At 42.5% G+C, this 24,942-nt stretch overlaps 2 protein-coding genes across 14 annotated transcripts in view; one reads left to right on the top strand and one right to left on the bottom strand.

The window, feature by feature from the left end:
* Positions 1-12,007, top strand: part of ppp2r3b (protein phosphatase 2, regulatory subunit B'', beta) — a 67,533-nt gene extending 55,526 nt beyond the window's left edge. For 3 of the 5 annotated variants that reach the window (XM_029658967.2, XM_029659037.2, XM_029659222.2), the window contains 9 exons: positions 3,403-3,477; positions 3,709-3,795; positions 4,021-4,177; positions 4,812-4,860; positions 5,117-5,206; positions 5,341-5,516; positions 7,984-8,102; positions 8,217-8,323; positions 10,771-12,007. In XM_029658967.2, the coding sequence (XP_029514827.1) occupies positions 3,403-3,477; positions 3,709-3,795; positions 4,021-4,177; positions 4,812-4,860; positions 5,117-5,206; positions 5,341-5,516; positions 7,984-8,102; positions 8,217-8,323; positions 10,771-10,891 (981 nt within the window). In that variant the 3' untranslated portion in view covers positions 10,892-12,007. Of the gene's footprint in view, positions 1-3,402; positions 3,478-3,708; positions 3,796-4,020; positions 4,178-4,811; positions 4,861-5,116; positions 5,207-5,340; positions 5,517-7,983; positions 8,103-8,216; positions 8,324-8,667; positions 8,732-10,770 lie in introns of all 5 variants that reach the window. The other 2 variants (XM_029659168.2, XM_029659101.2) reach the window with 2 other exon arrangements.
* A 34-nt stretch (positions 12,008-12,041) lies between these two features.
* si:ch211-269e2.1 (cohesin subunit SA-2) overlaps positions 12,042-24,942 on the bottom strand; it is a 52,314-nt gene continuing 39,413 nt past the window's right edge. For all 9 annotated transcript variants that reach the window (XM_065025504.1, XM_029658133.2, XM_065025314.1 and 6 more), the window contains 15 exons: positions 23,084-23,176; positions 22,593-22,679; positions 21,793-21,993; positions 21,588-21,664; positions 21,324-21,411; positions 21,037-21,117; positions 20,820-20,912; positions 19,804-19,978; positions 18,296-18,435; positions 16,878-16,979; positions 16,247-16,401; positions 15,897-16,025; positions 13,879-14,090; positions 13,630-13,708; positions 12,042-13,330 (listed from right to left, as the gene is read on the bottom strand). In XM_065025504.1, coding sequence (XP_064881576.1) covers positions 13,198-13,330; positions 13,630-13,708; positions 13,879-14,090; positions 15,897-16,025; positions 16,247-16,401; positions 16,878-16,979; positions 18,296-18,435; positions 19,804-19,978; positions 20,820-20,912; positions 21,037-21,117; positions 21,324-21,411; positions 21,588-21,664; positions 21,793-21,993; positions 22,593-22,679; positions 23,084-23,176 — 1,845 coding nt within the window. In that variant the 3' untranslated portion in view covers positions 12,042-13,197. The remainder of the gene's footprint in view (positions 13,331-13,629; positions 13,709-13,878; positions 14,091-15,896; positions 16,026-16,246; positions 16,402-16,877; positions 16,980-18,295; positions 18,436-19,803; positions 19,979-20,819; positions 20,913-21,036; positions 21,118-21,323; positions 21,412-21,587; positions 21,665-21,792; positions 21,994-22,592; positions 22,680-23,083; positions 23,177-24,942) is intronic.

The following is a 24,942-nucleotide window of genomic DNA, read 5'->3' as shown; positions in this document are numbered from 1 at the left end:
TCCAAACTCTCCACAATGGCCAAGACCAGAGAGCTGTGTAAGGACATCAGGGATAAAATTGTAGACCTGCACAAGGCTGGGATGGGCTACAGGACAATAGGCAAGCAGCTTGGTGAGAAGGCGGCAACTGTTGGCGTAATTATTAGAAAATGGAAGAAGATTCCAAGATGACGGTCAATCACCCTCGGTCTGGGGCTCCATGCAAGACCTCTCCTCGTGGGGCATCAATGATCATGAGGAAGGTGAGGTATCATCCCAGAACTACACGGCAGGACCTGGTCAATGACCTGAAGAGAGCTGGGACCACAGTCTCAAAGAAAAACACTACGCCCGTCATGGATTAAAATCCTGCAGCGCACGCAAGATCCCCCTGCTCAAGCCAGCGCATGTCCAGGCCCGTCTGAAGTTTGCCAATGACCATCCGGATGATCCAGAGGAGCAATGGGAGAAGGTCATGTGGTCTGATGAGACGAAAAATAGAGCTTTTTGGTCTAAACTCCACTCGCCGTGTTTGGAGGAAGATGAAGGATGAGTACATTCTCAAGAACACCATCCCAACCGTAAAGCATGGAGGTCTAAACATCATTCTTTGGGGATGCTTTTCTGCAAAGGGGACAGGACGACTGCACCGTATTGAGGGGAGGATGGATGGGGCCATGTATCGCGAGATCTTGGCCAACAACCTCCTTCCCTCAGTAAGAGCATTGAAGATGGGTCGTGGCTGGATCTTTCAGCATGACAGCGACCCGAAACACACAGCCAGGGCAACTAAGGAGTGGCTCCGTAAGAAGCATCTCAAGGTCCTGGAGTGGCCTAGCCAGTCTCCAGACCTGAACTCAATAGAAAATCTTTGGAGGGAGCTGAAAGTCTGTATTGCCCAGCGACAGCCCCGAGACCTGAAGCATCTGGAGAAGGTCTGTATGGAAGAGTGGGCCAAAATCCCTGCTGCAGTGTGTGCAAACCTAGTCAAGAACTACAGGAAACGTATGATCTCTGTAATTGAGAAGTACCAAATATTAGGTTCTGCTTTTCTGATGTATCAAATACTTATGTCATGCAATAAAATGCTAATTAATTACTTAAAAATCATACAATGTGATTTTCTGGATTTTTGTTTAAGATTCCGTCTCTCACAGTTGAAGTGTACCTATGATAAAAATTACAGACCTCTACATGCTTTGTAAGTAGGAAAACCTGCAAAATCGGCAGTGTATCAAATACTTGTTCTCCCCACTGTACACACACACACACACACACACACACACACACACACAAAGTAAGAGAAGCTTAGGCCTAGCCCCAGAGAGAGCGATTTGCCGGAGGCATGTTAAGACACCAACATATATTTCTTTATCCTTGTCAGATACTACTGTGTCTATAGGTGTACAGAAGGGGGCATTTTCGATCAGAATATTTTTTATATTTTTACATTATATGAGTAACTGGTAGGCTTTAAATATTCTTCCTCGCCTCAAATTCAACTGTCGGAGTCAGTTGGAGCGCCGGTGTGCACTGCCTTCATATCATAGGCCTGCAGTACAGTAGGCTATTAACCACACAGCTCCAAAAGTTTCTAAACTTCATTAAGGTTATATCAAAAGCAAGTCAAGCCATTGTTTCTAGGGAAAATACTAGCAGAATATTATATTGCGGCAAACACAACATTAGTTTAAACTTAATTTGGCCAGAGAAAATGGCTCAACAGAATGAAACAAAACATTTTGCGAACTGGTTTAAAACTTTACAAAAGTTTTGAACAGGCTATATTGCAGTAATTACCAAGAAAGGCTAGTGCCTACCTTACCCAACAAATGAAAGCAATAGGCTAATGATATTTATTTAACTTAAGTCATTTTAATTGAGTTATAAGTTAAGTTATCTTACTTAATTTAGCACACATTTCTCAACAGAATGAAGCCTAACATATTTTGAATTATTTAAATAACTTGTTTAGATGAATTAATATGCCTACAATAATAACGATATAATAAAAAATAAAATAAAGTTCCAAAAGCATCTTACCTGAATAGCGAGTTGTACAGTAGATTTGTTCTCGCCAACGTTCTTCTCATCTTTGTACACTACAATATTAAAGCGTTTCCACGCAGAGGACATTCCCCTTGTAAACTTTACACTATAAGCATACTCTCAAACTTTTGTTTTAATTAAATGAGAAAGTCCTCCATCGTAGCAATCAACAATAGCCTCCTCTCTCGCTCTCTCCTCAGCAGCAGATGCATGCACGCAAGAGTGAGAGAATGGTGCAAAAGTGCGAAATCTGAGTGTATGACAGGATCGGCCAAAAATGGTAAATTACCGGCTAACGTAAACCCTGCTGTCTGCCTACCTACCTGGTGGTGTACCGTATCTGCCCCAAATTGGGCTGATTCATACTCATGCTGGCAGAACCGTCTGGGCCATGACAAAACACCCGTTAGCACACCGGGAGGAGATGCCTTCTGGCACTCACCGTTTAATTTGTATTGCGACGCCGGGGCGAATGGGCTCTGACTGTTGTGATGGATGAAGGAAGGATTGGCGCCGAGTAGATGTGACTGTCCCCGGCAGTTTCCTCACCCTGGTGATTTATGGATTCTTCTATTATTTAATTTCTCACAGGAAGGGTTAAGAGGGAGGAGTGGGCGCACCGCAGTCTGCCTCAAAATAAAGCTATTTTAATTTCACTGCCGCCTTCGCATTTACATCAACGTTTAGTTCCTTTCACCCATCTGACAGAGAGGGGTTAAAAAAACGACAGGGGGCATGAGTGATTCTCATGGCTTGGATAAAAGTACAGTTCATTGGAGATTCAGCTCACCAGTCACCACATGAAAGCATCTGTGTGTGGTGGTCCAGCATGGAGAATATGAGCAGCTATATAACAGAGCAGGCCTCTTCTCCCATTCGTCTCCTATTGTTTCCATGGTCTCAATGTCTCCACGATGTCCCCTACTCATGCCGGCCATTTAAAGGGATAAGAGTCTGTTAGATGCTTTCATACTTCAAAAGTGCAATTCAATTGTCCTCCCAATTTAGATTCTTCCCATTCATCTGCCAGTCTGCGGATTTCTCCTAATGCATAGCTGGATCTACACAACAGATGGAGCGGCTATATGGATGGACGCTGCTTGACATTAGGCCACCTTTTTGAAGTTCCAATACATCTTGAATATGGTGTTTGAGCTAGTCAAGCCCTTTCAACATCTCTCCAACAGGCAGAGCAGAAAATGGGGTCTGTCTTTCTGCTACTAACTCCCCAGAGTCCCCAGAGAGTGATTTGACATACTGTTGTATGTTTGATTGTCTCTCTGGCGCTTGTCTTGTGGCAAGGCCCAGTTAGTCCTCTGGACCTCTCCCCAGCCTTGTTGTAAATGTTATTAACCTCCTGTCTGTGTTATTCAGGATGTGGTGAACTCTCACGCAGGCCTGGCCTTCCTGAAGGAGGCGTCCGACTTCCACTCACGCTACATCACCACAGTAAGTCATTATACATACCACACCAAAATACATTTTGGCATTTTTTAATCCATACCACTTGGTATGTCTACAGAAGTTAGCATGTGATGTTGAATGTAATATCAAATGTGTCCTATTGTGACTGACTCTGAACCCTTTTTGTCATATACAGATTTTTTTCTGTGTCTGTGGATGAGTTGAAGTGATCTTTTGAGTGTTCTGGAGGCTATTAAAGCTGTGTGTTGTCTGCAGGTTGCCCAGAGGATATTCTACAATGTGAACAGGTCATGGTCAGGCAGGATCAGCTGTTCAGAGCTCAGGAAAAGCAGCTTTCTCCAGGTAGGAAGGGAGCTTTGAGGTGGAACTGATCAGTTGTCACATCTACAGTAGTGCTGTGAGTCGGATGAAGATGGGGCCCACCTTCTTGTCGAGTCTACTTCCTCCAATGTTTTTTTTTCTCATCAAGGGAGCTTTTTTCCTCATCACTATATCTGTTAAAAGTGCTAAGTAAGTCACCAGTGATTTGATTTGGCTGGTTGGTTGATGAATTGATTGGTCCAACAGAACGTGGCCCTGCTCGAGCAGGAGGAGGACGTGAACCAGCTAACAGAGTTCTTCTCCTACGAACATTTCTACGTCATCTACTGCAAGTTCTGGGAGCTGGACACAGACCATGACCTATACATAGACCAGAGAGACCTGGCCCGACACAACGACCAAGGTACACAGAAACACACACACACACGACCTCTACATAGACAAAAGAGAGCTAAGGTGTATGTCATGTAGCGGGATATAGAGAGTTCAAACTCAATTCTGAATGAAGGATAACCGTTGGGTTGGAAAGCGCTAGCTTCGTGACATACCCCTCTGGTCTGACACAAAGACCAAGGTGTGTGTCTGTGTGTGTATATACACACACACACACACAGAGAGAGGATTACCAAGGCAACCTTAATGTTCAAGTGGAGTCAAAGTGCTTTTGCTCCCACACACCACTCCATATGTTCCTGGTCATGAAGGAAACAGGAAAGGAAGATCAATGGGGCAATAGGCCTAACTCGTCCCCCCCCCCCAAATGAATGTCTTGGTTGAATTGGATGACGCCATGTCTGGCTCCATTTATTAGTCCTGTAGATCTCCCCTACAAGCAGAAATCACTGTATTTATTGTATGGAAAAGATAAAGGAGAGGTTAACAGTTACATCATTCACTTTACTTCCCAATGAGTTGGATTTATGATCTGTGACTGGATCACATCTATAATGAAAGACCTTGTACACAGTAACTCGCGTCACATTGTTATCTTGCGTAGTTAGTAAAGTGGGTTTTCTTTTTTCTCCTGTGTTGTCCAGCCATCTCCCACAAGATGATTGAAAGAATCTTTTCTGGGACAGTTACCAGGTAAGAGACATGAACTAATGAATGGCTGTTATGACGTTCAACATCGACTCCTTTCACTGAGTTGAGGTTGGCTTGGGTCCCCTGTGTGTTTTTCCTTAGATAAACGCAACATTTAATCTACTATTGTTTAAAGCTCTGTGTAGATATTGCTATTTGCTAGAAATAAACAAATATTCCCTGCAAATGAAGCTTGATAGAATTGAAGGTGAAGTTGGAGTGGCGTGTTTGAGTGTTGCCCTACCGTCTCTCGTCACAGGGATAGACGTCTGCGTAAAGACGGCAGGCTGAGCTACGCTGACTTTGTCTGGTTCCTCATCTCCGAAGAAGACAAGAAGACTGACACCAGGTACTACACACAGTAACACCAGCCTCACATTGGAAACAAAATAGTCCCCCACCCCCCCTCCATATGGAGTACTGATTTGTTGGCGATTACCACTCTATCCTGTGTCTCTATCCTGTCTCTTTCTCCCTCCACAGTATAGAGTACTGGTTCCGGTGTATGGACCTGGATGGGGACGGTGTGTTGTCTATGTACGAGCTGGAGTATTTCTATGAGGAGCAGTGTGTGAAGTTGGAGACCATGGCAATCGAGCCCCTGCCCTTCGAGGACTGTCTCTGTCAGATGCTCGACCTGGTCAAGCCGGAGGTCGAGGGTCAGACACCTAAACGCAAATTATAAAATTGTTTCATTGTGACATGCAGACAATAGATACATGTTAGTAATGAAGTGAAGAGCTAGCATGCACACACACCAGTACATCACAGAAACTGCTACAAATAGTAATACATTCCTGCGCTGATTGAAAGACGGACTAATCAAAGGGTTCCAACCTCTTTACGTATTTACAATTTATTTGACAGCACAGTCAGAAATTAGAGAAAGAGATGCATGTAGAGGGACAGGCAGATGAGATGGGCTGAGGCATGATTCACAGCCACGTTGCCAGGGGTCTTTAGACACCTTACTTTTTCCACATTTTGTAACATTAGTCTCATTCTAAAATGTATTAAATTGCCCCCCCCCCCCTAATCTACACACACTACCCCATAATGATGAAGTAATAACAGGTTTTTACAAATGTTAGAAAATATATGAGTTAAATTAAATGTCACATTTACATAAGTCTTCAGACCCTTTACTCAGTACTTTTGGCAGCGATTACAGCCTCGAGTCTTCTTGGGTATGACGTTACAAGCTTCGCACCCCTGTATTTGGGGAGTTTCTCCCATTTCTTCTCTGCAGATCCTCTCAAGCTCGGTCAGGTTGGATGGGGAGAGAAGCTGCACAGCTATTTTCAGGTCTCTCAAAGATGTTCTATCAAAGATGCTCTGGCTGGTTCACTCAAGGACTTTCAGAGACTTCCCCGAAGCCACTCTTGTGTTGTCTTGGCTGTGTGCTTAGGGTAGTTGTCCTGTTGAAGGTGAACCTTCACTCCAGTCTGAGGTCCAGGTTTTTATCAAGGATCTCTCTGTACTGTGCTCCGTTAATCTTTCCCCCGATCCTCACTAGTCTCTCAGTCCCTGCCACTGAAAAACATCCCCCCAGCATGCTGCCACCACCATCCTTCACCGTAGGGATGGTGCCAGGTTTCCTCCAGATGCGACACTTGGCATTCAGGCCGAAGAGTTCAATATTGTTTTCATCAGACCAAAGAATCTTGTTTCTCATGGTCTTAGAGTATTTAGGTGCTGGGCTGCCATGTGCCTTTTTACTGAGGAGTGGCTTCCGTCTGGCCAATCTACGATAAAGTTATTGTTGGAGTGCTGCAGAGATGGTTGTCCTTCTGGAAGGTTCTCCCATCTCCACAGAGGAACTTTGGAGCTCTGTCAGAGTGACCATCAGGTTCTTGGTCATCTCCCTGACTAAGGCCCTTCTCCCCCGATTGCTCGGTTTGGCCGGGCAGCCAGCTCTAGGAAGAGTCTTGGTGGTTCCAAACTTCTTCCATTTAAGAATTATGAAGGCCACTGCGTTCTTGAGGCCCTTCAATGCTGCAGACATTTTTGGTTCCCTTCCCCAGATCTGTCTCGGAGCTCTCAGGACAATTCCTCCATAGCTTTGTTTTTGCTCTGACATGCACTTTCAACTGGGACCTTTTATATAGACAGGTGTGTGCCTTTCCAAATCGTGTCCAATCAATTGAATTTACCACAGGGGGGACTCCAAGTTGTAGAAAAATCTCATGGATGATCAATGGAAATAGGATGCACCGGAGCTCAATTTTGAGTCTCATAGCAAAGGGTCTGAATATTTAAGTAAATAAGGTATGTTTTTTACTTGTAATAAATTTGCAAAAATGCTAAACCTGTTTTCGCTTTGTCATTATGGGGTATTACATTTACATTTAAGTCATTTAGCAGACGCTCTTATCCAGAGCGACTTACAAATTGGTGCGTTCACCTTATAACATCCAGTGGATCAGCCACTTTACAATAGTGCATCTAAATCTTTTAAGGGGGTGAGAAGGATTACTTTATCCTATCCTAGGTATTCCTGAAAGAGGTGGGGTTTCAGGTGTCTCCGGAAGGTGGTGATTGACTCCGCTGTCCTGGTGTCGTGAGGGAGTTTGTTCCACCATTGGGGGGCCAGAGCAGCGAACAGTTTTGACTGGGCTGAGCGGGAACTGTACTTCCTCAGTGGTAGGGAGGCGAGCAGGCCAGAGGTGGATGAACGTGTGTTGACTGAGGATTTTACAATACGGCTGTAATGTAACGATGTGGGAAAAGGGAAGGGGTCTGAATACTTTCCGAATGCACTGTGTGTGGTCCGGAGTTGGTACTCCAGCACACAACTATGAATGCTAGCCTAGTTTGATGTCACAAGAAGCTGTTAGTTCCAGCGCGTAGCATTTTTAGACCGAAGCTTTGGTAATTTGCTAACACCTTCCCACCTTCCCTGACCTGGGTGAAAAACGCATACTATATGCCACAACTGAACATGTTTGAGGTGTGTTTGATTAATTTTGAGAAAAAATGAATACAGTATTGGTTCCAATGTACCAGGTAAAGTAAATCAAGCTCAGCTCAGGTATGACATTTATTTGACCTAGTTTTGGAGCACCACTAAATCTTGAAAAGCAGCTGAATTGGGCATAAAAAAAAAACGATTTCTATTCTGCCCAGGAAAGATCACCCTACGGGACCTGAAGCAGTGTAAGTTGTCTCACATCTTCTATGACACCTTCTTCAACATCGAGAAATACCTGGACCACGAGCAGAAAGACCCCTTCTCTGTTGTAAGGGTAACTATTGACTACGACAGGATGTTATTATTGCGCAGGGATGACATATGACCTCAGGGCCTGAGGCCGTGGGGGATGATGGATAATGGAGTTTTGTTGGTTGTCTTTTGTAAGGAGGCTGAGACAGAGGGCCAAGAGATCTCGGACTGGGAAAAATATGCTGCGGAGGAGTACGATATCCTGGTTGCCGAGGAGACTACTACTGATCAGTACAACGACGGGTAAGACAGACGGACTGACTACACTCAACCAGTGTTCTATAATTTACTGGACAGGTTCGCAGAAGCCTCTTGTTGATTTAATGACAAATCTCATCTGTTTCTGTAGAGGAGAAAGTCAATAGTTGAGTTCAGTTGGTTAGAGGACTGACTGCTGTACTGAAGGATAATTTGTCCTTTGACCTATTCTGCAGTAGGAAAGCCAGGGTTAGATTATCACTGTAGATGATATGTATGCCAAGTGTTTCTTTTATTATGGCTTGACTTCAGGAGGATTGCGTAGAATGATTATAGGGGGCCAGTGTGAGGGACCAGGCTGTTAACAGGCTATTGTGTGGTGGTTTTAGGAACACCACAGACTTCTAAAGACAAGCTGGGTAGGATGAGGGAGAGGCTGCTTTGCCTGGCCAGGTAAGAGACCAGGGTGTCTGTCTATCCTCAGGGTGTAGGCTCTCTCTCACTCCTTCACTCCTCCATGCTCGCTCAGTTCCAATTCCACCCCTAGCCTCTAGGTATATTTCTAAAAGGATAGGTAGTAGTGGGTAGGTACATGGTAAGCACTCTACCGTGTCCTCTGATAAGCTTGGGTGTATTTTTTACCATAACTACACTCTTTCTACACTATCTGTTCTTTCAACTCCTAGGACATAGGGAGGTAGGTAGGGGCTACAGGCTGATGTGGAATTGATAAGGCAGCTGTGTTTCAAAACCAATCCCTTCCTCAGCACTCTCAGTGGAACTCCTGTTGTTGTTGTCCTCACCTGTTCATCTCTTGAATGATGCTCCTCCATGGAGTTGATCCCTGCATATCTACTGTACCACTTTTTGCCCTGTCTCATGTAGATACTTTCCACGTGGCTACCCCTACCCCGGCCAACAGCTCTGCACCCCACCCCACACACACACAATTTGCCCAAGCTTCCCCCACTTCTCCTTCACCCAAATCCCGATATCCTACCTTTCTAAAGTCTTTGAAAGCCAAGATAACAGATCACCGACCATTTCAAATCCCACCGTACCTTCTCCACTATGCAATCTGGATTCCGAGCTGGTCATGGGTGCACCTCAGCCACGCTCAAGGTCCTAAACGATATCATAACTGCCATCTTCATCGACCTGGCCAAGGCTTTTGACTGTCAATCACCGCATTCTTATCGGCAGACTCAACAGCCTTGGTTTCTCAAATGATTGCCTCGCCTTGTTTACGGGGGTGCCACAGGGTTCAATTCTCGGGCCGACTCTTTTCTCTGAATATATCAATGATGTCGCTCTTGCTGCTGGTGATTCTCTGATCCACCTATACGCAGACGACACCATTCTGTATACTTCTTCTTGCCCTTCTTTGGACACTGTGTTAACAAACCTCCAGACAAGCTTCAATGCCAAACAACACTTCTTCCGTGGCCTCCAACTGCAAGTTAAACTAAATGCATGCTCTTCTACCGATCGCTGCCCGCCCGTCTAGCATCACTACTCTGGACGGTTGACTTAGGTATTTGTAGTTGTCCACATATTCTAACTGTCTGGTTAGACTGTAGACTCTCCTTCCAGACTCACAGTAAGCATCTCCAATCCAAAATTCAATCTAGAATAGACTTCCTATTTCGCAACAAAGCCTCCTTCACTTATGCTGTTAAACGTACCCTCGTAAAATTGACTACCCTACCTATCCTCAACGATGTAATTTACAAAATAGCTTCCAACACTCTACTGAGCAAATTGGATGTAGTCTATCACAGTGCCATCCATTTTGTCACAAGTCCCATATACTACCCACCATTGCGACCTGTATGCTCTCGTTAGTTGGCCCTAGCTTCATATTCGTCGCCAAACCCACTGGCTCCAGGTCATCTGTCTTTGCTAGGTAAAACCCCGCCTTATCTCAGCTCACTGGTCACCGTAGCAACACACACCCGTAGCACACGCAGGAAAATTTCACTTGTCATCTCCAAAGCCAACACTTCCTTTGGCCGCCTTTCCTTCTAGTTCTCTGCTGCCAATGATGAACGAATTGCAAAAAAATAAAAATCACTGAAGCTGGATACTTATAGCTCCCTCACTAACTTTAAGCATCAGCTGTCAGAGCAGCTTACCGATCACTGCACCTGTACACAGCCCATCTGTAAATAGCCCCCCCAACTACCTCATCCCCATATTGTTATTTTTTTTGCACCCCAATCACTCGTGTTAAAGCTAAATTGTAATTATTGGGCCACTAAGGCCTATTTATTGCCTTACCTCCCTAATCTTACATTTGCACACACTGTATATTGACTGTACGTTTGTTTATCCCATGTGTAACTGTTTGTGTCGCTTTGCTTTATCTTGAACAAGTTCTTATTTACAACTACGACCTGGCCAACTGGTTAAATAAAAGGTACAAAAAAGAATATGCAATGCTTTTATTTCACAATGTTGGAACAACTCTCTCGCTCATATATTCCCTGTAGGTATGACAATGCTCTGAGTCACATCTCCAGTGAATTGTGTCTGAGGACAGAGGAGAGACATTTCTTTGAGATCCCCAACCCTCACTGCAATCTGGACTTGGATGAGGACGACTTTGAATAACTAGCACTGGGAGACCAACAAAACAGGGAGAAGAAGCGGCTACGGGATACAGGACATTGAGCAGTTGAACGCCAAACCAGAACCACAAACGTTCACATTAAACAATGGTACAGATACGATCACACAGTAGTGAGTGACGGTCAAACGGCTAACTCTGAACCACAGACACTTGTCAAACTAGGGATGAAAACAAGCGCTACCACCAAACTACAGGACAAACATCACACGGTTACTTAGTGGAAGCTGGCAGCCACAGGAACAGGTAACGTCCACCAGACTCTAGTCAAGAGGGGGAAGTAGCATCTTGATCTGCCAAACGATGCAGGTGCCGTTACCAGCTCTTACCTTTAAGTAGAGGACACTTCAGTCCATGGCCTCAAACCGCCTCACGTTTTGCCTTTTCTTTCTTTACTCAGTTAAGTGACAAACACATTGTTGCAACAGTGATAACAAAGGTGCTGCCGTCATCTTAGCACTGGTGTTAAACATACCTTAATTTGTTTAAATGCTGGTTCCTACTGGGTCCTGGCTCAACACTTTGTTATGTGGTGGCTCGCGAGGCAATTCAGGAGGCCTTGAGTGGGTTGCAGTGTGAAACATTTAGGTCATTAGGAGATCCAAGAGACTTTTAGGTGTGTCGATCACAGCATGAAAGTTTGGTAACCATTAGACAAGAGCCACTGCAGCACACTTGAATTAAGTTAATATCCCACATCAATGACAAACGTTGTTTTGTTACTCATTCTTAGGAATTGGCTAATTCAACATTCCAGAGATATGAACCATATTGAGTCGTTTCTGGTCCGATTGCAAAGTAAAAAAGGTATGGTCTACCTGCTGGGAGGGGCAGGGTAGTAGAGTGCTTGAGCTCAGTCCAAATGTCTGGCAAGGCACAGACTGTCTAACTGTACAATAGAGTTCATCAGAATAACATATTCTGTGTCAATATGCTTTTTGTGTGTGAGATGGAGTTATAAACTGTAAATATTTATTTTGTGCTTGCTGTGTTGCAAAATAGGTGGTCAGATGTTTTAAAAATTGTTTTTAAATATCTGACAAAGTACTTTAATACAGGAAGTAAAATGTATGTTTTGTTCAAATAAAGAATGAAAAAGATTATGGCATTTCATTATGGAAAGAAGCAAGAGCATTTTGTGCGAGTGATATTTATTGATGGTACCATTTCCAATGACAAGTCAATTAAAACAGGTCTGATCAGCTACTATGACCACACACCTTTCCAGACCACACTTGTGTAAAAATCTACCATTAGAACAACAGATGAACAGTGGTGTGTTTCAATCCTATTTAGATATGTAGGTGAGATCTAAGCCATAACACAATCACCTACTAGCTAGGGCACATCTGACTCATTGATAATCATTGTTTATATGACCCTAACCTCTTATACACACAATATGCTTATTTTATAATCAAAATTAAAACGTTGACATTTTCATGAATATGCTTTTAGTGTAAAAACGAGCCCACTAGTATTCCCTAAAAGCTGTTGATATAAACAATTGAGTCATTCTTTCAAGCTTGAGTACAATTTATCATTCTTTAGTATCTAGAGGGACTTTTCCCAAGAGCGAAGTGAAATAACAGCACCAGCAGATACATTGGTTTCAATACAAATAAAAAGAGCTTATATCCATAATGCACCACATCATTGTCCTGGGTAATTAGTCTTAACCTACCATTGGTACAGCATCTTCTCTAAGGAAGACTGTGAAATTGTCTACATGGGCTGGAAGCTGTCAAAGAGCCAGTTCTATTTTGACAGTTGGTTTAAATAAGGTTACAGAAAAATACTCCATGTCTCCTTTCCTACATCTGGATGGGGGAAAGCATACACCAGATTATTTTCTTCCTCTTTCAAAACAGTGCCATGAAGGAGAGGAAGCAAGACTGTTGTCCCTTTTGATAACTAAGATGCGTATAAGGGTGTTTATTCCATCCTTGTCCAGACACGACCCCCAGCCACCTGTGTAGAGATCAATAGGTACTGGGAGTTATAAGCAATATGGTACTACCACATCCTTTCTGATAGGAAAGGTGATAATGTTTGTCATATTGCTCCCATCCATTCTTATAATCGACTCGTCACATACGCTGCTTCTACTATCATGTTGCCTAGTTATATTTAAATCGTACACCTACACATCGACTCGGTACTGGTACCCCAAGTTATCGTTATTTATTATTACTTCACTATTTTCTTTCTCTCCACATTGTTGGGAAGGTCCCGTAAGTAAGCATTTCACTGTTAGTATACACTTATTTTATTCGATCCATCTTCCAGTTCACAGGTCAACCTCCACAGTGTCCACATCCAATTCCTCGTTAGCGTGGAACGGCTCCTCTGATATCACTATGGTCGGCGGGGGTTCCCTGGCGATGGGACCAAGCTCAACCTCTGGCTTCCTGTCCTCTGGGCTGACCGGGTCAAAGACAAATATGATTAATAGAACCATTATACTCTATGGTAAGAAACAGTGAGCCCTGCTTGAATTGCTTTTTAATGCATCCCTTCCTGGGGAAGCAGTCACTGATCTGTACATGATTGAAGAAGGAAACACTGCCTTCAATCATTCATTGTAAAACTTAAAGAAATAAGTATTTGAAAGGAGTAAAAACTTGGCCAGAGTTGGGATCAGTTCCATCTCCAATCCACTTAATTCAGGGTTAGGGTTGGGATAAGTGTTAAAAGTCAGGGTTGGTGTTAGGGTTTCTACCTTGTACTGCTGCTGGCCTTATGGAGCCTCCTTACTTTGGTCTCAGTAGAGGTAAGAGCAGACGGGGACCTCATGTCTCCTATCAAAGACAATATACATTGCTCAATCGAATATGTTCTGTGTGCATGCCGGCCTTTTATGGCACTCTGAAAACTGAATATGCAAGAATAAATCCTATACAAAGCAGTGCAATCACTCATGGAAGTCATGATCAGAAGGTCCCTGTCTTGACAAAATCAAAGTACCTACCATCAGCAGTCGGGCTGTGTCTGACAGAGGGAGAGCGTGAGCGATTGGCTAGAGACGGTTGCTTTAGCGTATCAGAGCTGATGAAGGACACAGCATCTTCCCCCTCAGCTCCAGTAGCCAATAAGGAGGCTCGGTAGTAGATGAGTGGCAGCCAACACTCCTCTCTGTTACTGATGATCTGTTCACTTATGTACCTCTGTAGGTAGGTGTAACTGGAGGGAGAGAGGGACAGGTTTAAGCTAGTCCACTGACATACAAACAGTCTTTAAAGGTCCAATGCAGCCATTTTTATCTCAGTAGTTACCAGAAATGAGTTAATATTAAGTACCTTACTGTGATTGTTTTGAGTTAATAATGGTCAAAAAGAAACATAGCTTCTTAGCAAAGAACAATTTCTCAAGCAAAACTTTTGCTAGGATTGTCAGAGTAGTCTGAGTGGGGAGAGGAAAAGTGAAAACTAGCTGTTAATGACAGAGCAGGTTTGGGATGCTTTCATATTGGTCTAACTGCCTGAAATGTCAGCCTATTTTGGTGGGATGGAGTTCTGGACTGCCTGGTGACATCACCAGATCTAAAAAGGCATTATTTTCAGTTTCACAGTATTATTCCAGCCCCCGTGTGGAAATATATACAGTACCAGTCAAATGTGGACACCTGCTCATTTCAAGTTTTTTTTTATTTGTACTATTTTCTACATTGTAGAATAATAGCAAAGACATCAAAACTATGAAATAACACATGGAATCATGTAGTAACCAAAAAAAAAGTTGAATCAAAATATATTTTAGATTCTTCAAAGTAGCCACCATTTGCCTTTGACAGCTTTGCACACTTTGCATTCTCTCAACCAGCTTCATGAGGAATGTCTTGAAGGAGCACTTGGCTGCTGCTTTTCCTTCACTCTGCGGTCCAACTCATCCCAAAACATCTCAATTGGCTTGAGGTCGGGTGATTGTGGAGGCCAATGTCATCTGATGCAGCACTCCATCACTCTCCTTCTTGGTCAAATAGACCTTTTACGCAGCATGGAGGTGTGTTTTGGGTCATTGGTCCTGTTGAAAAACAAATGATAGCCCCACTAAGCGCAAACCAGATGGGATGGCTTATCGCTGCAGAATGCTGTGTTAACCATGCTGGTTAAGTGTGCCTTAAATTCTAAAATAAAGCGCCATCACACGACCTCCTCCATGGTTCACGGTGGGAACCACACATGCGGAGATCTGTTTACCTACTCTGCATCCAAAAATGTTGAAACATCAGACAGATTTACACCCGTCTAATGTCCATTGCTTGTGTTTCTTGGCCAAAGCAAGTATTCTTATTGGTTTACTTTGTAGCAATTCAACCATAAACCTGATTCACGTGGTCTCCTCTGAACAGTTAATGTTGAGATGTGTCTGTTACTTGAACACTATGAAGCATTTATTTGGGCTGCAATTTCTGAGGTTGGTAACTCCAATGAACTTATCCTCTGCAGTAGAGAACTCTGGGTCTTCCTTTCATGTGGCGGTCCTCATGAGAACCAGTTTCATCATAGCGCTTGATTGTTTTTTGCGACTGCACTTGAAGAAACTTTTCAAAGTTCTTGACATTTTGCAGATTGACTTGGCTTATTTGTGCTGTTCTTTGGTCTTTTACCAAATAGGGCTCTCTTCTGTATACCACCCCTACCTTGTCACAGCACAATTGATTGGCTCAAACGCATTAAGAAATTCCACAAATTAACAAGGCACACCTGTTAATTGAAATGCATTCCAGGTAACTACCTCATCAAGGTTGAGAGAATGCCAAAAGTGTACAAAGCTGTCATCAAGGCAAAGGGTGGCTACTTTGAAAAATCTCATTTTGATTTGTTTAAAACTTTTTGGATTACCTCATAGTTTTGATGTCTTTACTATTAATCTACAATGTAGAAAATAGTGAAAATATAGAAAAACCCTGGAATGAGTAGGTTTGTCCAAACTTTTGACTGCACTTAAGCATGTTATACATATACAGAGAAGAGAACACACACTTACACAATCTTTTTGTCTGGTCTGAGGAGCTTGCTGGAGAACTCGCTGAGGATGGTGAGGTAGGAGAGGTATGGAGGAGAGGGCTTCTCTGCTCTCTGGACAAAGCCCTGAAAAACAAACTCTATACCGTCCCTTCACACACAAAGAGAGAGGAAAAGTGAATGACACGAGCGCATTGAGCGTAGGAAATGTGCTAATAATTGTATTATTAGTATAATTCTTCTGAGTATTATTTTAAACAAATGCTCATAGTACTGGTGTGGTGAAATGAGGCCTCGGAAACCATGATGAATAACATTAAATGGGACGTGAGTGTGCATGTATGCAAGGTTATGAGGGTAGTGTTCACCTACCTATGGATCAGAGTGAGGGACTCTCTGGACTTTGTCTGGTCCCAGCCGAAGGTGAGAGAGAAGCGTCTGGCCAGCTCCTTGATGCTGCTGAATGTTTGGACACCTGAGCTACAGGTGACTCCACTGTCCTGCTCCTGCTTCAGACGCAGGAACAACTGAGGAAAAAGTGACAGAGACATCACTGATCAACTTGGTCACAGTGTAAATGTAAAAAATATAGCTATTTTTAAAACAAGCCATAGAAAGTTGGTTGCAATTTCAGTTTAATCCACCAGAAACGACAGAAAAATAACAAAGATTATGGTTCAACTCAGATATATATTTTTATCAATTAGCATATATATTTTTGGGAAGAAAGAAAATGCGGTATAATCTTTGTAAATGATAAATAGGACTGGTGGAGGGTGGCTACTTTTAAGAATCTCAAATATAACACTTTTTTTTGGTTACTACATGATTCCATGTGTGTTATTTCATAGTTTTCATATCATCACTATTATTCCACAATGTAGAAAATGTGTCCAAACTTTTGACTGGCACTGTATGTATACATTTGTTTTTGAGGGGGGGGGGTGAAACATGACGTAATGAAAAGAGGTGAAGGGGTAGAGTCAGAACAACCCTGGCCCACCTGTTGCAGACAGAGCACCAGCGTGCGAGCACTCTCTATCTTATCCATCTGCCGCGTTCTGCTGAGAGTCTCCTTAATGATGTCACCAAAGTTATTATAATACTGCAGAGAGAGAGAGAGAGAATATCAGTGGTGAGGAGACAGTCATGTCAGAGCCTTTCATGTGGCGTCTGGCCTCTGCCCCCTCACTACAGATAGCTGTATCACTGCGTGTGTGCTTTCTGCTGCTTGTCCCGCTCAGAGAATGCTGATGACCTTACATTCCCTATAATGCTGATGTGCCACACAAAACATACAACTGGATATTCATACCTGTGTGAGAATTCTGATACACTGTTCTAATGTACTGCTCCTATAGTGGTGAGGATGAGGAGGGGTCCTATCCAATATAACCCTAAATCTAGGTTTCCGGTGCGGTATAAATGTTCTACCCAAGTAGAAAACATACAGTGTCTTCAGAAAGTATTCACGACCCTTGACTTTTTCCACATTTAGAATTTCTGGATTCAATTGAGATTTGTTTTGTCACTGGCCTACACACAACACCCCATAATGTCAAAGTGGAATCATGTTTGATTTTTTTTTAAATAAATTCAATAATAAAACCCTGAAATGTCTTGAGTCAAAAAGTATTCAACCCCTTTGTTATGGCTAGCCTAAATAAGTTCAGGAGAAAACATGTGCTTAACAAGTCACATAATAAATTGCATGGGCTCACTCTTTGTGCAATAGTGTTTGACTATTACCTCATCTCTGTACCCCACACATACAGATAATTGTAACGTCCCTCAATTTCAAACACAGGTTCAACCACAAAGACCAGGGAGGTTTTCAAAAGCCTTGCAAAGGACACATTGGTAGATGAGGTAAAAAAAAAATTAAAAAATGAATATCTCTTTGAGCAATCAATACACCCAGCCACCTTTCAACAGGACAATAACCTGAAGCACAAGGCTAAATCTACACTGGAGTTGATTACAAAGAAGAGTGATTGTTTATGATTCACTTAAATCTGCGGTAAGACTTGAATTGTTGTCTAGCAATGATCAACAATCAATTTGACAGAGAGTTAAGAATTTGGAAAATGATGGGGAAATATTGTACAACCCAGGTATACAAAGCTCACAGGGGATTTTTGCATTGACTCAGGGGTGTGAATACTTATGTAAATGAGCTATTTCAGTATTTAATTTTCAATAAATTTGCAAAAATGCCTAAACATTTTCTACTTCATCATTATGGGGTATTGTGTGTAGATGGGTGAGAAAAAAATATGATATTTAATCCGTTTTGAATTCAGGTTGTAACAACAACATGTGGAATAAGTCAAGGGATCTGAATACTTTCCGAATACACTGCATATATCCCTTGAAATATGTATATTGTATGCAGAAATCACTTTGTGATAGTAGCATTACCTTCATGTAATACTTAAAGAGATCAGCAGCCATACTCATCTCCAGCACCCCGTGTACTATGAGTTTACAGAAGCCTGCCAATAAGCTCCTACGTCTGTGGAGCTCCTCCAACCTCCCCTCGCCAGACTCTACATCACTACCTGAGAGAGATGCAGAAAATGAGTAAGGGGAAGAAAAGGATGAACGAGAGGAAAATAAAAAAAAAGAGAAGAAAGAAAGCGGGGAATGAGAGACAGATGAGAGGGAAAGAGTGGTTTAGTTAGTTTCAGGACAACGGGTTTAACAGGTGGAAATAAGTGACAACATGCAACTATAGTTATGACACCATGTGGGTTCAATCTTTCACAGAGCCAATAAAACGCTCGCAGAGGTGAACCAAAGTTAATGCTATTTTCTCACGGAAAAACATTGCCCTTATTTCATAACTTAATGCCTTTGCCCCGAGACTGATCTCCAATCCACCACCTAATAGAAAACAGTGTCTATACTATAATGGCCACGAAGTAAATCAAATAACACAATAGATCTTTATTACATGTTCCAAACCAATAGTCCCATATTGCATTTGTTTGAACATATGAGAAATTCCTTCCTGTGAGCTTATTGACTTATCTGGACTACCCGTGTGAGGACGCAATATTTTCCCATGAGAAAAGCTGTCATCAAGTACCATTGATTATGAATGCCTCCTCTTGACCATCAATACTCAATACACAGTAAATGGCCCACACAAAATACATTCTCGGAGAATAAAGCAGCGCATGCGTTTTCTATCAATCCCGTTTCCTTTTTGTTTAAATATAGAAGAAAAAAAATTCAATAGAACTTTTCCCACTGTGGAATCTGTAAAAAATATATCCAAACGCTATACAAAGCATCCATAGACACGTCACCTAACAAATACTTGGACTAATCTCTTGGACTAATGTATAATGAGTCTGTGTAGAACTGGGTGTGTATTACTGGCTTTCCTACGCGATTTGAAGTCAACTATTAGGTCAGGTTTGAGGAGTAGAATATGAAGTGATTTATAGCCTAGGAGCACCTCTGTGTAGATCCATTTAGCTACGACTGTGGCTGTGAATTTAATATCTGAATGTATTATCATGATTAACTTGTAACAGAAACAGGGAGTGAACTGTAAACCTGTGACATACTGTACATCTGTACCATCCTACAGTCTGACAAAGAAAAACAGTGCCATCTGCTGGGGAAAGGTACAAGTGTGTAAGACACACAGGACGAAACAAAGAGACAGAGGTGCTATTTTCTCTAGCCTCATCTTGTCTTACGAATATAATTTATCATCATCATTGCACTCTAACCTGCCTTAATACATTCCTGCAAACTTTGGACAAACTCCTACTGATTTCCAGTCAAGTTTGGGGACCTGGGGGAGAAGGGGTGAGCAAGTCAGGTAGAGGTATGGTAAGAAGGGGGTGCATTAAGCTCGCCCTCTCTAATAGAGTATCTACAGTAATCAGAAGTAGAGTTGTCAATGGTCTCACCCCTGCTGTGGCTGTCGTACTCTGCTCCAGTGAAGACGTGCTCCAGAATGAAGGCAAGCAGCGCCCTCTGAAGTTTCGGGTCGGGAGTGTAGAGCAGGGGGCCGTAAGACGAGGGATCCCACACTTGCAACTGGTAGTTGTGGGCCGTCAAGACATCACACAGAGACAGGAATGCCTGGGGGGGAGAGGGATGGAGAAAAATAATACAAAGAAGAGAGCGACAGGAGCAAGACAACGTATTAGTTAGTTTCACAGTAAAGAGAGAAGTAGCCAACATTCAGAGAACTACATTTTTTTCTTTTAAACTGACTTGTGGCATGGTTGTCAGAAGTGTTTCTGTTTTAGCTAACTCTTTAGTAGTTGCCATGATGAATATTAGCTCATGCTAGTTGTGCCCTTCACAGATAGCGCAGATGTGTGTCACTCAGTGTCAGTGAGGTTATCATACACAGAGATACTGTAGATGGAAAGGCCTGAGCGGTTGAGGACACAATCAATCACATGACCAGTGAGGTAGAACCAATGGTATGTCCAATGGTGTAAGCAGCACATTGTCACATATGCTGGAGCCACCGAAAGGCAGAAACAACAGAGGAAATGATCATATAAATACTGATTGTTCTTTAAAAAGGTCTAATAAAATCATATTTTGACTATAGTACATTTCTACTCATGGGAAGAGATTGCTGATAGTTTATTAGTTTCACTAATTATCAGAATGAGGTATGGGGGTGGCGGTATAACAAAATCACTAAGATGTAAACGATAACAGAGTCACTAGGACAGTGGAATAACAAAGTTCATAGTTCACTAGTCAATACTGATGCACAACATACAGTACGGGTCCATTTAGACAAAATAACATGGAGGCTAGCAGTCCTGTGTTAAGACCCTTTTCATTGAGCCTGCCTTCTGTCCCAGATGGACAGGATTTACACTTTTGTGACTATTCCATTGAATCCAATGCACCAGTGCAGCTGAAGTATTTAAAGGTTCAGACTAATAGTGCGTCCTACCTGCTCCTTCACACTCTGATCATTGTGGGACAGACAACGTAGACACTTCTCACACAATGCTCTCATCTGACTCCTCTGGGCTACAGCCTTTTCCTGCACAGACATACACACACGGTCAGTCATAGCATTCAATACATCTGTCCAACCGTACAATAAACTATCTAACTGTAAATAAAGCCGGACTAGCTAACTGTAGGAGGTAATATCAGGTGGTCACCCGTGAGGTCAGGGTTTCTCTACTGGTGTTGAGATTCCAGAGGACAGAGTAAGATACATACTGCAGAGCTTCCACTGTCAGCTGAGGGCAGAGAGAGAGGGAGGTCAGAGGTGGTGAGGTATGGTGTTCTCAACTAGGTTTGTGTTTTATACTTCAACTGTACTGTAAAATGCCAAAAGGTTATGTGATGTTCCATATAGGGAGAGCTTGGGGGTTAGTAGGAATGGACTGGTGTGATGTTATTTGACAGAGGGTGATCATAGCTCAGGGCAGGGTATACTATCTACCTGTGTAGGTAATCCACCGTGAATGATCTCCACTGAGAGAAGAGGAAAGACCTGCTCATGCAGTCCCCAACGAGACAGGTCCTGGGCACTACAAGAGAGCAGAGCAGGTGTCACACGCGCAGACACGAACGCAGCCATGATCACCTGCGTGCATACACAGGCACAAATGCACACACACACACACACACACACACACACACACACACACACACACACACACACACACACACACACACACACACACACACACACACATCATCTTACTTGTGGAAAGCAGTGAGTTTCTTCAGTGTGGATAGAATCTCTCCTGTCTTTTCCTCATCAGCAGTGAAGTTGCCATCCTGAGAAGAAAGAGAGAAAGAGAGAGAGAGGGGGAGAGGAATATGGCAACAGATACATAACTCAATCGCCACTCTGTATTAACTACATATATTTATGTATGTGTTACACATGGCATCTCTGTGCCTACCTGCAGTGAGTCACCCAGCAGTGCTGCCAATCTGTCTGCCCAGCATTGGACCACTGCGTCTCTGCCAGGTCGTGCCAGGGGGTGCCAGGCTGTTTCCTCTCCACACAGGCTGAGGTATGAGCGAGCAGCCGCCTCCAGCACTGCAGGGTCAGTGTGGAGCTCCAAAACAGCTCCCATCTCAGCCAGCAAGCCTGACAAAGCCTGGAAGGAAGGGGGACGGAGAAATACTCTTTAAAACAGGGTTGTTCTGACATTTTCTTTAATTTTGGGTGTATTAAAAAAAAAAACACACACTGGCATTGGTGATCTCAAACAAATGGTTGGGTCAATAGACGTTCATGGAGGTTTAACTTTAACCCCTGATCAAGGTCTATGGACTAAATATGTTTTGGACCATTGAAAGTACTGTGAATCATACAAGAATGCTGGAGATCTTTTCCTTCTCAAATCTGATTTAATAGTCTCACCAGCAGAAGGTGTTAAGAGCAGTCGCAAAGTAATTGCTGAGAAGTACATAGCTAGTACATGTCCCGTACACTAATACAATATAATACAATAAATGATTACTAGTCTTGTCATGTATTTCTCACTCATTCATCTCTATGGTATTTGTTTAACATGTTCTTGTTAGTCATTTACCAAACAGTTTATCCAGACCTACTTACAATAAGTGCATTCAACTAAAGTAGGTAAGACGATCACATATCACCATCAATGGAATTTTGCATTTGTTGACAACTTTTACAAGAACAATGTAAAAGTGCTGGCTGGCTATAAAGCACATTTTCAAGAAAGCTGACCTGTGGGAATTCTGCATTTGGCGAATCTGGGTGTAAGTACTGAGGTATCTTCAAAAGAGATGCCACAGTTTCTGGGCTCCCTGAATACTAGGAATATAATTATCACAATCATCATATCACAATTATCACAACCATCATCATTATCATTGTTGTGATTAGTCTGCACACCAGTTGGTTCATTGTAGCAAAAGCCATGTTAGTTGTGAGATTATTAGACGGAATATAACCTGCTGGATTGTAATGCCCTCTAGTGGCAGTAGCCTTAACAGAGTTTAACTAGCAGGAGGATAAAAAGTGTCATATCAATCATTATTGTCATTCTCTTAACCATCATCAGTAGTAACATTATCATCAATGTCATCGCCATCCTTCCTGTCATCACCAGCCCTCCTGTAATATGTTCCCATGAAAGTGTGTGTGTGTGTGTGTGTGTGTGTGTGTGTGTGTGTGTGTGTGTGTGTGTGTGTGTGTGTGCATGTATATGTTCTTACCTTAATCAGCAACTGTGGCAGTACCTTGAGGAAGTGTTCAGTGAGTCTGCCACAGTCATCTACCGGAGACTTTTTTTCTCTGGCACTTACCACCTGTCAAAAACAGTGTTACATTTATAAGATTTGAAAAAATATATATTTATTACTATTATTAACCCATCCACCACCCATACACACATTATTACAACAACGGCATACACCACTGTTCAAAAGTTTGGGGTCACTTAGAAATGTCCTTGTTTTAGAAAAGCAACATATTCGTCCATTACAATAACATAAAATTGATAAGAAATACAGTGTAGACATTGTTAATGTTGTAAATAACTATTGTACCTGGAAACAGCTGATATTTAATGGAATATCTACACAGGCGTACAGAGGCCCATTATCAGCAACTTATCACTCCTTTGTTCCAATGGCACACTGTGTTAGCTAATCCAAGTTTATCATTTTAAAAATGCTAATTGATCATTAGAAAACCCTTTTGCAATTATGTTAGCACAGCTGAAAGCAAAACTGGCCTTCTTTTAAAGAGTTGAGTATCTTGTCAGTCTATTCTTGTTCTGAGAAATGAACACTATTCCATGCAAGAAGTTGCCAAGAAACTGAAGATCTGGTACAACGCTGTGTACTACTGCCTTCATGGAAAAGCGCAAACTGGCTCTAACCAGAATAGAAAGAGGAGTGGGAGGCCCTGATGCACAAGTGAGCAAGAGGACAAGTACTTTCGAGTGTCTAGTTTGAGGAAACAGACACCTCACAAGTCCTCAACTGGCAGCTTCATTAAATAGTACCCGCAACACACCAGTCTCAACGTCAACAGTGAAGAGGCGACTAAGGGACGCTGGCCTTCTAGGCAGAGTTCCTCAGTCCAGTGTCTGTGTTATTTTTCCCCATCTTAATCTTTTATTTTTATTGGCCAGTCTGAGGTACAGCTTTTACATTGCAACTCTGCCTAGAAGGGCAGCATCCCGGAGTCGCCTCTTCACTGTCAATGTTGAGACGGTTGTTTTGCAGTCCCACATACCAGTCAAAGGTTTGGACACACCTACTCATTCCAGGGTTTTTCTTTATTTTTTTTTCATTGTAGAATAATAGTAAAGATATAAAAACTAAGAAATAACACATATGGAATCATGTAGTAACAAAAAAAAAAAAAAGTGTTCCAAATATATTTTAGACTTCAGATTCTTCAAAGAAGCCACCCTTTTCCTTGATGACAGCTTTACACACTCTTGGCATTCTCTCAACCAAGAGGTAGTCATCTGGAATGCATTTCAATTAACAGGTGTACCTTGTGAAAAGTTAATTTGTGGAATTTCTTTCCTTCTTAACATGTTTGAGCCAATCAGTTGTGTTGTGACAAGGTAGGGTTGGTATACAGAAGACAGCCCTATTTGGTAAAAGACCAAGTCCATATTATGGCAAGAGCAGCTCAAATAAGTAAAGAGAAATGACAATCCATCATTACTTTAAGACATGAAGGTCAGTCAATGTGGAACATTTCCAGAACTTTGAAAGTTTAAGTGCAGTCGCAAAAACCATCAAGCGCTATGAAGAAACTGGCTCTCATGTGGAACGCCACAGGAAAGGAAGACCCAGAGTTACCTCTGCTGCAGAGGATAAGTTCATTAGAGTTACCAGTCTCAGAAATCGACAATTAACTGCACCTAAGATTGCAGCCCAAATAAATGCTTCACAGAGTTCAAGTAACAGACATCAACATCAACTGTTCAGAGGAGATGGCGTGAATCAGGCCTTCATGGTCAAATTGCTGCAAAGAAACCACTACTAAAAGGACACCAATAAGAAGAAGAGACTTGCTTGGGCCAAGAAACTCCAGCAATGGACATTAGACC

The sequence above is a fragment of the Oncorhynchus nerka genome, linkage group LG1, assembly GCF_034236695.1.
Source record: "Oncorhynchus nerka isolate Pitt River linkage group LG1, Oner_Uvic_2.0, whole genome shotgun sequence".
Classification (NCBI taxonomy): Eukaryota; Metazoa; Chordata; class Actinopteri; order Salmoniformes; family Salmonidae; genus Oncorhynchus; species Oncorhynchus nerka.
The sequence above is the reverse complement of the archived record's forward strand: the minus strand, read 5'-3'. Positions and strand labels throughout refer to the sequence as shown.